The sequence below is a fragment of the Balaenoptera borealis genome (assembly GCF_965194805.1).
Source record: "Balaenoptera borealis genome assembly, chromosome: 4".
Taxonomy (NCBI): domain Eukaryota; kingdom Metazoa; phylum Chordata; class Mammalia; order Artiodactyla; family Balaenopteridae; genus Balaenoptera; species Balaenoptera borealis.
Window position 1 is genome coordinate 62819566 of NC_138861.1, and position 15121 is coordinate 62834686.

The window sequence follows — 15121 nt, forward strand, 5'->3', positions numbered from 1 at the left end:
TAGGTGTGTAGTGATACTTAGTTTTAATTCGCAGTTCCATAATGTGCAAGATGTTGACATCTGTATATATTTGCATCAGCATATTGTCTTTGGTGAGGTGTGCAGATCTTTTGCCCAGTTTTTTTAGTTGGGTGGTTTTCTTACTGAATTTCAGGAAGAGGATATAGGAAGGTTTAATTTGGTTCTTAAACCTTGATGATACGAAAATAAATAGAATAATTTTAAAATTTTGTGGTTTCTTTGAAGGAAATAAAATTCAAGAGATATGAAGGGCTATACAGTGAGCAGTTTCCTTCCCATCCTACACTTCAGCCACTTAGTTCCCCTTCTCAGGCAACCCTGTCATCAGTTTCTAATGTAAACTTCCAGTGATTTTACTGTATAGATAAGCAAATATTAATAGGCATTTTCATTTATTTTAAAAATATAAATTATAGCATAGTATGCATACTATTCTGTACATTTCTTCCCATTTAATTACATCCTAAATATTTTATATCAGTATATAAAATCCTTTCTCATTTTTTAAAATGATTGTACAGTGTGGGTGTATTTAATTTAACCTGTCCTTACTGATGAAGGTGTAAATTGTTTCCAGTCTTTTGCTGTTATACTGCTGAAATGAATTACCTTGTATAAATTTGTATCATTTTGTACATACATAAATTTCTCTGTAGGATAAATGATCAGAGTATGTGCACTTGTAATTTATATCTAAAATTCAGTTGATATCTATAATTTGTTTTTCCTTAGTTTGCACCAGCAATGCAAAAGTATCCATTTCCCCATAGCCCCCCAACACAGTGTATTAGCAATCTGTTCTTTGCCAATCTGCCAAGGTTAAAAAAAACACACAGAATGGTATTCTCTTATGATGGAGCATTTCTTCATGTTTAAGGGGTTTTGGGATTTTTTTCCTATAAATTTGTCTTCATATCCTCTCCCCATTTTTCTTTTTCTCTTATAATCCCCCTCTACTTATCCTCATTAATTTTAAAGCAAATTCAAGACAGCATCATTTTATCTGGATATATTTCAGTGCACATCTCTTTTAAAAAAGGACTTAAAAAAGTACCATCATTCCTAAAAATACTAATTTCTTATCAAATATCTATATGAAATGTCATTTTAAGAAAGTATATTTGAATCATGATCTGAACAACAGTCCACACATTGCAATGGTTATTATGTCTCTTTTTTCCCTTGCAACATGTTTTAATAAAAAAATTCAAGTATCTGGAAAAGTTGGATTAAAAACATGCCTATACCTACCACCTAGATTCTACAAGTAACATTTTGCCATATTTTCTTCATCATGCATCTGTGCACCCATCAGTCTTTTTTCTTTATGTGTGTCAAAGTTGTAGACATTTATACTTGAATCTTAAGCTTTGTGGCATCCATATCATTAAGTAGACTTCTTGATCTTGAGGTAAAATTTACAGTGAATTGAACAAATACTAATTTGATGAGTTTTGACATACAGCTGTGTAACCCAAACCCCTTACAAGCTATGGAACATTTCCATCACATCAGAAAATTTCTGTAGTCAATTCCTGCACCTCTCCCATCCCTTCTTATTAGGATTTTGTCTTCACCATAGATTAGTTTGGCCTATTCTAGAACTTCATAGAAATGGAATCAGTATGTATTATTGTGTAAATTTCTTCCTCTCAGTATGTGTTGAGATTCATCTATGTGTTTCGGCTTTGTTCCTTTTCACTGTTGAGTAGTATTCCATTGTATGAATATGCTACAGTTTAACCTTTCACTTGTCGGGTGAACAGCTTGTGGGCGCTGGGCTGTTTCCAGTTTTTGGCTATTATGAATAAAGTTGCTGTGAATATCCTGTGCAAGGCTTCTTGTGGACCCACGTTTTAATTTCTTTGGGGTAAGTACTTAGTAGAATATCCTAAATTGCAAGGTTGATATATTTTTAATTTTACTAGAAATTGACATACCCTTTTCCAGAGTGGTCATCCTGTTTTAAACACCCACAAACAATATGAGAGTTCCAGTTGGTCCACATCCTCACCATCTGATGTTTTCAGCCTGTAATTTTAGCCATTCTGTATGTAGTGGTATTTCATTGTGGTTTTCATTTGCTGTCCCAATAAATGATGTTGAGCATATTTTCATAAGCTTATTGACCATTCAAATATCTTTAGTGAAATTGAAGTGCCTGTTTCTTATTTCTTTTAATCTTATGTTTCCCCTTCCATTTCTTTTTTCCCTTCTTATTTGTTGAAGAAATGCAATAAACCTTTAGAGGTTTTCCACAAGCTGAGTTTCGCTGATGACCTTTCAGTGATGTTAAATGAGCACTTTTCTATTGTGTTTGGTCTTTTTCTTAATTAATTGGCTTAATTGGCGGGAGACCTTGCAATGAGCTGGCTTTAAATACTGCCCCCCCCACCTCCCCCCGCCCCCCGACAATTTGTCACTTTATTTGCTTATCATGGCAGAAATTGTTTTTATGTGGTAGATTTCTTAAATCTCCCCTTTTATGGCTTCTAGGTTGTGTCAGAATTAGGACATCCCAGTGAAATGATTTTGAAAGCACCTGGTGATAAAGCATGAACGTGTGTAGCCAAGGTAGACTCTAGAATATGGACAGCTCAGTGAAACCCACAAGGATCACCAAGGTACACTTAAGAATAAGCTTTTCAAATGATCCAGATTAAATTTGAAGCCTGTGAAACTTCACAAGTATATTCAAAGACTTGTGATCCCAAAACATGCTTGGTTCTAACTGAAATAAAGAGGCTCTCAACCTTTCTGCCACTTGATGATGACATTTGGGAATAAAGACCAGAACTGAGAAACCAAGTTACTCAGAATTTCTGATAGGCTGGCTGTAATTCCATCCATTTTTTGTCCCCTCAAGAGAGCAAATGGGGGAATACAAGTGATAATATTGAACTAATTTTTAACTTCTAATTTACAGGAGTAAACTATTTGTGATAGACCTTATAATTGAATATGAATGATCCTAATCTGCTGAAAAGCAGCAACCCAAAATGGCATGGTAGTACTGCTGCCTGGAAACTTGTTCAGTCTTTCTACCCCACTACGCATTGGAGTCCTGAGTCATCTCTCTTTACCAAGCTTAGTTATTAACTCAGGAATCTGACATCCTCAGCACTGCTTACAGTTGGTCTCTGGTTCTATTTTTAACCATGTTTACATTTCAAGATGATATGCTGTCTTTGAATAAAGTTTGTCTTTTATTCTAGGTATAGAAACTGTGCTTGTCAGATACTTGATTTCTGATTTGGTAGATTGACATGCTTGCAAAAATCTCTTATACAAAAGTAATTAATGTGTTAACAACAAAATCAACTGTCCTCAGGAATGTTGAGAATAAAATAGAAGACCTCAATAATTGACAATCCCCAAGCTAAGAAATGTCTAAGAATCATTAAGATTTGACCTGGGAGAACATCTTTGGGGTTATTAGGCTAAGTTATTAGAAAGATGCTTTACTATATATCAAAACATGCCACTTACTTCTGAAATATAATTCTTTAAAAAGGGCTACATTTTCTCTTGGGCAAAGCTGAAGTGAGGCTGTAATATAGGCGGGGGCCCTGAGAGTTACTTCAAAATCATTAGGCCATACCTGGAGTCCTTTATATCTATTCTTTTTCAGATTCTTTTCCCATATAGGTTATTAGAAAGTACTGAGTATAGTTCCATGTGCTGTAAAGTAGGTCCTTGTTGGTTATCTGTTTTATACATAGCAGTGTATATATGTTAATCCCAAACTCCTAATTTATCCCTCTCCACTGCTTTCCCCTTTGGTAACCATAAGTTTGTTTTCTCTGTCTGTGGGTCTATTTCTATTTTGTATATGTTAATTTGTATCATTTTTTTTTTTTTTAGATTCTACTAATAAGTGATATATATTTGTCTTTCTCTGTCTGGCTTACTTCACTCAGTTTGATAAACTCTAGGACCATACATGTTGCTGCAGATGGCATTATTTCATTCTTTTCTATAGCTGAGTAATATTCCATTCTTTATCCATTCATTTATGGACATTTAGGTTGCTTCCATGTCTTGGCTATTGTAAATAGTGCTGCAGTGAACATTGGGGTGCATGTATCTTTTCAAATTATCATCATACATTTTTATAACTTGACTGTAAATAATGAATGAACCAAGGACGTTGTGCTGAGCTATAAATCTGATTTAAAATCCTCACGCTGAGGAAAATTCTCAGATTCTATTTGGAAATAAACTGCATTTAGGGAGTTTAGTCAAATTCTATTAGGTCAGACCTGTAGTTGTTTTGAGTATGAAAGCACAATTTTTTAAATTTAAATAAACTATTTCAGAATAGCTTGAGATATACAAAAATGTTGCAAAAGTAGTAGAATTCCTACGACTACCTCACCCAGTTTCCCTACTGTTTACATCTTACATTGCTACAATATATGTCACAACTAACTTTAGTACATAACCATTAACTAAATTCCAGACTTCATTCAGATTTTATTAGCTTTTCCCTAATATCTTTCATTCCAGGATCCCACATTACATTAGTCTTCGTGTCTCCTTAACCTCAGTCTTTCTTGTTTTTGATGACCTGATAATTTTAAGGAGTACTGGTCAGATATTTTTGTTGTATGTCCCTCAATTGGAGTTTTCTGAGGTTTTTCTCATGTTTAGACTGGGGTTATTGGTTTTGCAGAGAAAGAATACAAAGGTGTCATTCTCACTGCATTCATCTTATCAAGGATTCATGTTATCAACATGACTTATCACTGACCATGTGAATTTTGATCACCTGACCAAAATAGTGTCTCCTAGGTTACTATGAAGTTCCTTTTTTCTCTTTCTATAGTCTCCTTTCTTGAAGTTACTAAGCACAGCCCACATTCAAGAGGTGGGGAGGTAAGCTCCACTTACCTGAAAGAATAGCTACGTAAATTATTTAGAATTTTTCTGTATAGGAGAGATGACATTTTTTCACCATTTATTTAATCCTTTATATTAAAATGGACTTGTAGGTATTTTATACTCTGGGTAATAATCCTATTCTACGTTATTCTCACATTTTTTCAGCTTTACCCATTGGGAGCTTTTAGCTTGTTCCTGTATCCCTTTGAGAATCAGCCATTTCTCCAAGGGGTCCTGGTTCCTTTTATTGGAGAATGATATTAGAAACCAAGGTTTGGTTTCTAATGAAAGATTGGGCATTGGGTGTGCCCAGTGCTACTGGGGTGTCGACTTCCAGACCCTGTCAGCAGATGGGGCTTTATGTCTGTGTACCAACCCATATATGCATACATATCTAATTATTTTCTGTATCCAACTGGAAAGCATGGTATTTTAAAAATCGTGGTAAAATATACATAACAAACTTTACCATTTTAATCATTTTTAAGTGTACATTTTTGTGGCATTAAGTACATTCATATTGTGTAAACACCACCACTACCATCCATCACCAGAACGTTTTCATCTTCCCCCAACTGAAACTCTGTATCCATTTCCCCCTTCCCCAAGTCCTCAGTAACCACCATTTTACTTCATCTCTGCCATTCTACTATCTATGAATTTGACTGCTCTAGGCACTTCAAACAAGTGGAAACCTATTTGTCCTTTTGTGACTGGCTTATCTCACTTATGTCCTCAAGGTTCATCCATGTTGTAGTCTGTGTCAGAATTTCCTTCCTTTTTAAGGCTGAATAATACTCCCTTATATGTATCTGTCACATTTTGTTTATCCATTCATCAGTCAATGGACACTTGGGTTGCTTCACCTTTTGGCTATTGTGAATAATGCTGCTATGAATGTGGGTGTATGAATAATTGGTTCGAGTCCCTGTTTTCATTTCTGGGTATATACCCAGAAGTGGAATTGCTGTATTATATGGAACTTTTCTTTATGAACCAACCATGATACTGTTTTCCACAGTGGCTGTAACACTTTACATTGCCACCAACAGTGCACAGGGGTTCCAATTTCTCCACAAGTTTTTAATTTTGATGAAGCCCAACCTATTTTTTCTTATGTTGCCTGTGCTTTTGGTGTCTTATCCAAGAAACTGCTACCAAATCCAGTGTCATGAATCTTTCTCTCTTCTATGTTTTCTTCTAAGAGTTTTATAGTTCTAGCCCTTATGTTCAGATCTTCAATCCATTTCGAGTTAATTTTGTATATGTTGTAAAGGTCCCTCTTAATATTTTTGGCATGTGGATATCCAGTTTTTCCAACATCAGTTTTGAAAATACTTTCCTTTCCTCATTGAATAGTCCTGGCTGGCACCCTTGTCAAAAATAATTTGACCATATATGTGAGGGTTTATGTCTATGCTCTCTATTCGATTGGTCACTACGTCTGTCTTTATGCCAGTACCATACTGTTTTAATCACTGTAGCTTTGTAGTAAGTTTTGAAATCAGGAAGTGTGAGAGACATTCAACTTTGTTCTTTTTCAAGATTGTTTTGGCTATTTAGGCATCCCTTGAGGTTCTACAGGAATGCTTCTATTTCTGCCAAAAATATTGGGATTTTTGATAGAGATTACATTGAATCTGTAGATGGTTTTGGGTAGTATTGGCAATGTTTTGTAGTTTTCGGTGTATAAAAGTCTTTTGCCTCTGTGGTTAAGTTTATTCCTAAGTATGTTATTCTTGGTGATGCTAAATGGTGGAAAGCACAATTTTTAAGGAAGAAAGGCCTAACATTAAGTCAAGGTATTCATGACTTGGTCCCCTTGCTTTTGTGGGCAGCTGCACTAATAACAGATCTTTGGAGCTTTGTTTTATTTAAAAAAAAGAAAACCGAAATGCTATATAGCTTATGTGCATTTCAAAATCAAATCTCAAGTGGCTAATTACTTATTCCTCCTTACATTCCATGTGGCCTCTTTTCAATTTAATTCAAAATTAATTATAAAATAACTTTTGCTACTTCAGGATAATTCCCCACATTATCTGTAGCACTTAGAACAGTGCTGGCACATATATGTGGTAAAAAATGAGAATGAAGAATCACAAGAAATAAATATTTAAAGGGAAAAAAATGACAATCAACAAGCGAGGCTAGAATTATTAGATTTTATTTTTCCCTACTACTCTTAAAACTCAGCTTCACCAAGTAACAGGTCAGACTTCTGCAGTAACAACTCTTTTCTGGGCTGTAACCCTTTTCAGGAGACAGAATTTATCAAATATGGTTCCAGGATGTTTCCACCCCATAATTCTAAGCCACTTACAGAATCATATCTTCTTAGGTCTTAACTGGAATCAAACAATCTAGACACATGTAACATAATCAAAAGAGCATAAACCATTTCTTTTCCTTCCCCTGCTGAATGCACTTCCCTCTTTTTCCCCAAAGGGTTTGTTACTAAGAGATGTTGAAGTATCTTACTTTCCAAGAAACCTGTCTACCAGTTCTGAATCTGAGCCTGGAATAAGGGATCTCTTATTCACAAAAGAATTTAATAAATATTCTAAGCTAATTATTCTCAGCCAAGACAAATTAAATTTGTTTTACTTTACACCTGACATAGCTTTGCTTCAGTACTTCCTACTTGCAAAAGTCAAACCCTATCTTTAAAACCCCTTATAATTTCCATGACTGAGAGGAAAGAGGGAGTGGGGAAGAGCTGGCTTGTTGTGTAGTAGGGGATTCTGAAAAGGGCAGATATTTAGTTTTGAAGTCACTAAGTGGAAAAACACCAAATGTTCTTCCTCCTTATTATAATAAAAACACATTTAGGCCAGAACTAGAAAATTCTGGTCCTAAAACTATAATATAATAGTTTTAAGTACATTCAAAATTTATATTACTCTTTAATTTCTTTTCCCTGAGTTTGGGTTCACAGTTTGGTAGAGATACTTTAAAGAAGAGGTAGTTAGTGGGGGTAAAGAAGAAATAATGTTTGTGTCTAGCAGCATCTGGGAAAATATGTAACATCTGTCATTTCAATCTCAGTTAACAATTATCTTTTCCTCTTGAATCTGAAAATGTAACAGAGGGATGATCATTTTCCTTTTTTTTCTTATCCGCCAAGGACCCTCTCTCCTATAACATCCACCCCAGTAGTATTATCACTATTCATAAAAATGAACAGCCCTTCCAAATGCTCCAAAGTGGGGTTGTTTAGATTTAGCAGAGAGAGGCTCAACTGAGTAACTTTTATTCATACAGTCATTAGAGAAAATGAGCAGAATTCCAGCACTGCCAACCACTGCCTTTTCTCCCTGGACCTGGTTTATTTAAATCATTCCTGTCAATTCTTGAGTTGATTCTAAAGTCTGGGCTCTAGGGGATCCTGACATCTAACACAGGTAGAGACATTTTGGTCCAGATCTCAGCTTCCAGTCTTACAATGGGCTGCTGGAATATTGTTTCATCAGATGCTCATGACAGGGATTGCAAACTCGCTCAGGCTTGATACTTGAAGGAAGAGGCAGTTCGTTTGTTGAGCAGGCATTACAGAAGGTTCCTCTGCAGTTCTTACACACATTCTACAAGGAGAAGGGGAGGTCAGGTGGGTAACAGAAGAGCAGGGCATAAGGATGCATGGGATATAAGAGGCCAAATATGATAGGTGCTCAATGTCTAATAAAATACTGGCTGAATGTGTGCTGTGTGCCACACAGTATCTAACTGAACAATCTGTCTACAAAGAAGCATACAGTCTAGTTCTTAGATCTAAATGAAGAGAAGCATTTCCACAGAATGCAAATGAACAGATAATACAATAATTATTTATCTTTAGAATATATACTTTCATTTATATTCACCTTTAGGTGGGCTAATTCTAAAATTAGTTTACAATTACCCAAGCATACTTCAAATAAGGCAGGCAGTGGCAGTGACCTAGCCATGGGTAGGGTTGGGTAACTGACGTAAGATTAAAAACTTTGCTGAGCATGAACTGAAAGTATAATTTCTAATACACTGATGTGCTCAATGCTTTCCTGTGATGCTCTACAAGCACATCCTTTGGGGTTATCAGTGCAGCAGGAGCACAGCTTCCTGCATCCTTTTTATTGGGAAGTTAGTCTCTTTATTAAGCATTTTGAGTCTTTAGTGGCCAAACTGTGGGACAGCATGTGGGTCATTATGGCAGTGCCACTGGTAAAGCTGTGATAGGTTGGTGCACACATAGCTCCAAGGGTCCCTATTTAAAGGCTGTGAAGAATGACTTCCCCCATAAATAATGCTTCTTTTCCCCAAACAATTCATCTTCCTGAGGGTGCAGCAGAGGTAGGGGGGTCATTTTTATTTGAAAGCCTGGAAGGAATCTTCCTCTGACATATTGCAGTTAGTTTGCATGGCTTAGAAAAGAAAAGCCAGAATTAGATTAGCAGCTTCTTCTGTTTGGGAACACATTTCTCTAATTACAACTTCCAATTCCATAAAGGCAGTTCATCTTTATCTGCTTCTGCTAATTTAAGACTAGGTCATACTACAATTTTGCTTGTTAAAATTTAGCAGGATCACAAATGGTGGCACGCAGGTTGTAACCCAGAATTTGGGCACGTTTCCTTCTCTTCTAAGCACTTGTTTCTGACATTCATTTGTCCATAACATTTCTTGAGCATCTACTATGAACTGGGTACCATATTAGATGCTGGGGGATCCTACTGTGAGCAAGGCACAGCTATGGCTGTCAAAGACACTTACTTTTCCTGCATGCTTCCTTCACCCTGCTGACTCTAGGATAACAAGCTGGGTAGGAGTTTAGGCAGAGACCCTTGAGGATCCAACGGGAGAACAAGTGATTTGGTGGAGAAAGAGCTCATTTCCCTCTCAGAGGCTGTTTCCCCAAATAATTCAAAGAACCAAAGAACCCCGCCCCCCGACCCCGCCCCAACCTATCTTCTCTGTTCTAAGCAGGATGGAGTACTGGAAGGAGTATAGACTTTGGAGCCAAAGTCAGGTTGCATCTGGGCTTTCAGTAACTGGGATAATGCACTTGACACCTCTGAGCCCCAGGTTCTTTATAAAATGATGGCACAAAGGACACAAGCTTAACAAGAACAAGGACTTGGGACTCGGTCTACATTTTGTTCGTTACTCGTTCTCCGGCACATGGAATAGTACATTCTGCATAGTAGGCACTCAATAAATATTTACTTATAAATTTATGTTTGTTTTAAATTACTTATATAGTTAATTTGTATTCAATATTTTAATGGGGACTTACTAAGATGACTTAACGGGACTGAAAAAAAATAGGTACACACTAAATGCTTGCTCCTTTTGCTTTTCTCCCCACTCTCTGCATTCTATACAGCGAAGTCCCTATCGTGAGAAGCGGCTAGTGGTGCAGTGGGCGTCCCTGTGAAGCACCTGTTCATTTCTCGCCACTGTTACCTTTGTTAGGCTGCAGTCTTCCTGGCACAGCTGACACGTCTGTGGCTTTTCAGAGGGCAGCGGCTGTTCCTAAACCACACAGTGAGCCAGTTAGTTTCCCTTAGCCCCGGAAATAACAGCATTTTCAGAATATGCATTTTTTAGTTACAAAATTAATATAATCACACTACAGGCTATCTGGAAACTAGAAAAACAAATTACATATAGTCTCACCACCTTATATACAACTCTGATAATCCTATCATTATCCTTGGTGCTCTTTTTAATTTTTATAATAAAGTAACATGTGATTTTATCTATATAAAGAAAATTCATGTATATAAATGTAAAAAGCTAAAAAAAAGAAAGCCCCATCCCTCTTGTCTTATTCTATCACCAAGAATGGAGGGAGTAGGCTTCATTTTATCCTAATAGATAGATGACAGCAGTGACTCAGACATAGTAGCATTTATCAGTTTTCTCATGGAGTTGTCATCTACCACTATATTTGTAAATGTTTGGTTATTTCTAAGTGATCAAGAAGTATTTTTTCTCTTTATTTTATGTAAGGGAAGACTAAGGAAAAGGGAGGTACAGTGAGCTCTCAGGTCCCGCGGTATGTCAAAGAGAACCTCAGATAGGAAGTTAAGAGCTGCTGTTTACTTAGTAGATCGCTCAAAACTGTGCTACTTCCTATGAGCGTTTCAGCCAAATGCATGTTTGTTTAGGATATTATTAAAAGGATGGGACGCAGAGGCCTGTATGCATTCGTCTACCTCTCTTGCTGCCTTGTTTACAGCTAGGCATGGTCCAGCAAACTATTTAATTTATACAAGATGTTTTAGGACGGGAGACTCAGTTACCTGTTCATTCACAGGGTGAGACTGCAGCCTACAATGGGAAAGTAAAAACAGTAACTAATAGCAACATATTTCCTTTTTCATCATTTCAAAAGCACAGAAAAAGCAATACCATGGTTCTTTTACGTTGCTGAGACCAAAGTAATTATTAATGTTGACCTCCAAGAAGAGGAAATTTTGGTTGTTAAATCTATTACTAGAATATGATCCTACATTATGCTAGTAGATTCCTGGTTAAAAATAGATTGGAGTTACATTTTGTTTCCTTTTTACTACCAAGAAAATAGTGGTTATGTTTCCCAACCTGCAAAACGTCAATGGCCAAGGCCATACATTTTAATAGCTTTTTTCCTGTCCAATATTATGGAAACCTACCCATTATCATATATCATGTATTAGTCCCTTCTCCCATGTACCCATTCAGATTGAAATATTGCTTCATGATACCAGCTGAGCTAACCCCAATTTTCCCAACTTGGAACAGAACTTATACAAGAGGAGAAGCAAAGCCTCCTCCTCAGCAAAGCCTCAGCTCTGGGGAAAATGGACCACAGATCTACAATGGTTCCAATTCTCTTTGGTTGAGTGGCAGTGTGACCATCAGTGTTACCAGGTTTTCAGCTGTTCTTTGGACCACAATCCCAGGAAACCTCAGTATGTTTTAGGATTGCAGTTCTGGCCAGGATAGGCCCTGGAAGCAGCTATTATATAGTGCAGAGACAAAGGGCTTAAAAACAGAAGACATGATAAGGAGAGGCAACTTGGGCCTCTCTGTGGGCCTCAATTTTCTCATCTGTAAAGTAGGAATGGATGATTAAACTTTTGTAAGGAGAATTAAATTTGTAAGGAGATAGTGAATGTGACACACTTTTTAAGCTGCAGAGCACAATACAAATATAAGGTAGTACACTTGTCCCTCCCTATCATCAGGTTCCGCATCTGTGGTGGGTTAAATCCCCAGACGAGCAACCCACAGATACAGAGAGCCCATTATAGTCATTGTACTAGGCCGTTTTATGTAAGGGACTTGAGCATCCATGGATTTTGGTATCTGAAGGGGCTCCTGGCACCCTGGATACCAAGGGACGACTGTATTGTCTTGTATTCTCCCAAGGCCTAAAATCAGAACCTGGCATGTAAGACCCTCTTGAATGTAAATGACTTGATTTTAGTCTGGAACGAGGCTGACTCTGAAAGGCCCGTTTGAGCCCTGGTTAATTTTATGGTCTAATTCCTTCCCATGGCCCATGCTGATCTATAATGTTAGATGGACTGTAGTTTAATAAGGCTGGTCCTGGATCAGACCATGTTCTCTTTGGGAGTGAACTTAAAGGTACTGGAATCATTCTGGCCTTGGAGGTGAGGAATAGCTGTTTAGGCTAAGTACCTGCAAAATCAGCCTACTGTTGGACTGTGTGATTTATCTTCCTCAGCAGCTAGTTTTGCTCCAGATGACACCCTATCTCATTCTTAAGGCATTAAAGGCTGGACAGGTACAGCTGCCAAAAATGTATACTGTATAGGTCTCTCAAAATCCCTCTGTGGTATCTTTCCTTGATAATAATCTATTTTTGTTGTTGTCATTATAATAGACTCTAATTTTTAGAGCACTGTTAGGTTCACAGCAAAGCTGAACAGAAAGGACACAGATTTCTCATATATTCTGTTGGACCTCCCACCCTCCCGCCATTATCAACATTCCACACCCGAGTGGTACCTGATGTTACAGTCATTGAACCTAAACTGACACATCATAAGTCATAGCTTACCTTAGGGTTCGCTCTTGGTGGTGTACATTCTGTGGGTTTGGGCACATGTATAATGACATGTATCTATCATTATAGTGTCATACAGAGTATTCTCACTGCCCTACAAAATCAGATTCATCCATCCACATCCTCTAAGCCCTGGCAATCACTATCTCCATGGTTTTGCCTTTTCCAGAATGTCACATAGTTGGACCTTCTTCATTTTTTAATACAGTGGCAGTATGTAATGTTTTGTTGTTAAAATAATTGTTAAAAGTCAACTTCCTTGGAATGATCCCATGTTCTTCGTTGCGGGGAAATGAGATGAAGAGTTAAGAAAAAGGAATAAAGCAAAACTGGTTTTCTCCTTAAGAGAAAAAAAGTAAGGGAAATTAGAGTATTTATTTGAAACATAGCTGCCTTTCACTTAGCACTTAGGCGGAAACAAGTCACGCCCACGTACATTTAAGAACCTAGGAAATGCTATGGTTTGTGCTTCATTTACTTGTCCCACTGATCCAGTAAAGATTAGATTAGACATAATCTTTTAAGTGATAGTTTGGGGATTAACCAGGGAAGAATCAGAGGACAGCTTGATCACCTTTCTTTCTTTCTTCTGGAATGGACTAAATGGGTTTGGTTTAATATGCGTTATCTGGCTTGTTATTTATTCACTCCCCCTTCAAAATGTCTTTCTGGAATATTAATATTACAAGTCAGTGTCTGGTCTGTGTCATTGCCAATGTATATCAAAAGCTCCCTTTTTCCCACCACCCCAAAATAGCTTTATATCTTAGTTAATACTTTATTAATAAACACCTGTGGCTTTCTTCCAGGGGCTTTTTTAGTTTAACATTTTCCTCTTGAATTTTGTGCTTCCCATCCTGCCAAAAGAAAACAGCCCAATTTATTAATTATTCAGACTGCTAAACAATGATGATGCTGCAGACATTTTCTTCTATATTGTCTTAGCTTGGGTATAAAGCTAGCAGCTTTTTTTTTTTTTTAATTAGGGAAGGAGTTTAACTTTCGAGATATTTTCCATCATTCTTTGTTCCAAATAGTTTCTTAACAAATGATTCTGATAGGGTTTGCCACAAATGATTTTCAGAGTAGATATTTTCTTTAATGCTGGAGACTCAAATGAAATTCAGAATGTATCCTATTTACTTACAAAGTGGCTTCAAGGTATCAGTTACTTCTTAGGAAAAAAAAAAAGAAACAAAAATATACACACACACAAACCCCCAGCTGAGCTCTGGACAGCTAGTGAAACCGAGCATGGCCATATCCAGCAGACTGTGTAATCCTCTAGACGCTCAGTCAAGTAGTTGCCTCAGTATCATGACAACTTCTACAGCCTATACAACTCGAGGAGTTTTCTACTCTGAAGGACCAATGGAAAATTCCAAACTGCATTTCTACCAATGCCACTAAGCCCTGCCTGGGCTGTTTTGGGGGGACAAATTCTTCCTGTGGCACAAACACGGCTGTCTGCCTTGAACTCCTTGCCCATCAGCCTCTAAAAGGAGAATGTACGTTCTCAGACCACTCCTGGAAGGGCTTGCACTGCACGGTGATTCAAGATTGAGACATCTAAGGCCTCACGGGAAAAACAGGATAAGATAGGCCAAGATTTTAAGTAAATCTCTGTAAGCCCTTATACGTAGATTTTATGTTCACTAAACTAAGATAATAAAGACAGCCTGCTACAGAGAGAATGGTTCTTTGCACATGTTACATTAGAGGTGTAATAAATTTCCGTTTACCACTTTTCTACTCTCCAGCAAATTAGCAGCTCACTCTCTAGAAATTTTAAAAAGCTTATACATTTGTCCTGCTTTGTTGTATATAATATTTACAAAGAAGGTGATTTTTTCCCTGTATTTGTCTTTGACAGAACAAGTATTTCATGCTTTCCTGATTTTATTATTTGAAGAGAGTGGCTCGGTTTCCTGGGTCCCAGAGATGATCTTAATCCAGTGTTAGATCTCTCACCACTACAGGTTGCTGGAGGTCTCCTTCCTAACACTGTTCTGTAGAAGCTTCTACTCCTGGTCTTTAAACCACTCTATATTACCTTCCTTTCCCTGTGCCTAATTCCCTTTTTTTCTAATTTTCCCAAGAGAAGTACCTTGAGTATACTAAAATTGAAATCTTCATGACTTGAAAAAGGTGTACAGAAGC

At 37.2% G+C, this 15121-nt stretch overlaps 1 protein-coding gene across 8 annotated transcripts in view; it reads right to left on the minus strand.

Moving 5' to 3' along the window:
• Positions 1-7056: 7056 nt before the first annotated feature.
• RUFY3 (RUN and FYVE domain containing 3) overlaps positions 7057-15121 on the minus strand; it is an 89981-nt gene continuing 81916 nt past the window's right edge. For 6 of the 8 annotated variants that reach the window (XM_082390183.1, XM_082390184.1, XM_082390178.1 and 3 more), the window contains 4 exons: positions 13754-13818; positions 11190-11217; positions 10348-10416; positions 7057-8489 (listed from right to left, as the gene is read on the minus strand). In XM_082390183.1, the coding sequence (XP_082246309.1) occupies positions 8346-8489; positions 10348-10416; positions 11190-11217; positions 13754-13818 (306 nt within the window). In that variant the 3' untranslated portion in view covers positions 7057-8345. Of the gene's footprint in view, positions 8490-10347; positions 10417-11189; positions 11218-13753; positions 13819-15121 lie in introns of those variants that run through there. The other 2 variants (XM_082390187.1, XR_014244000.1) reach the window with 2 other exon arrangements.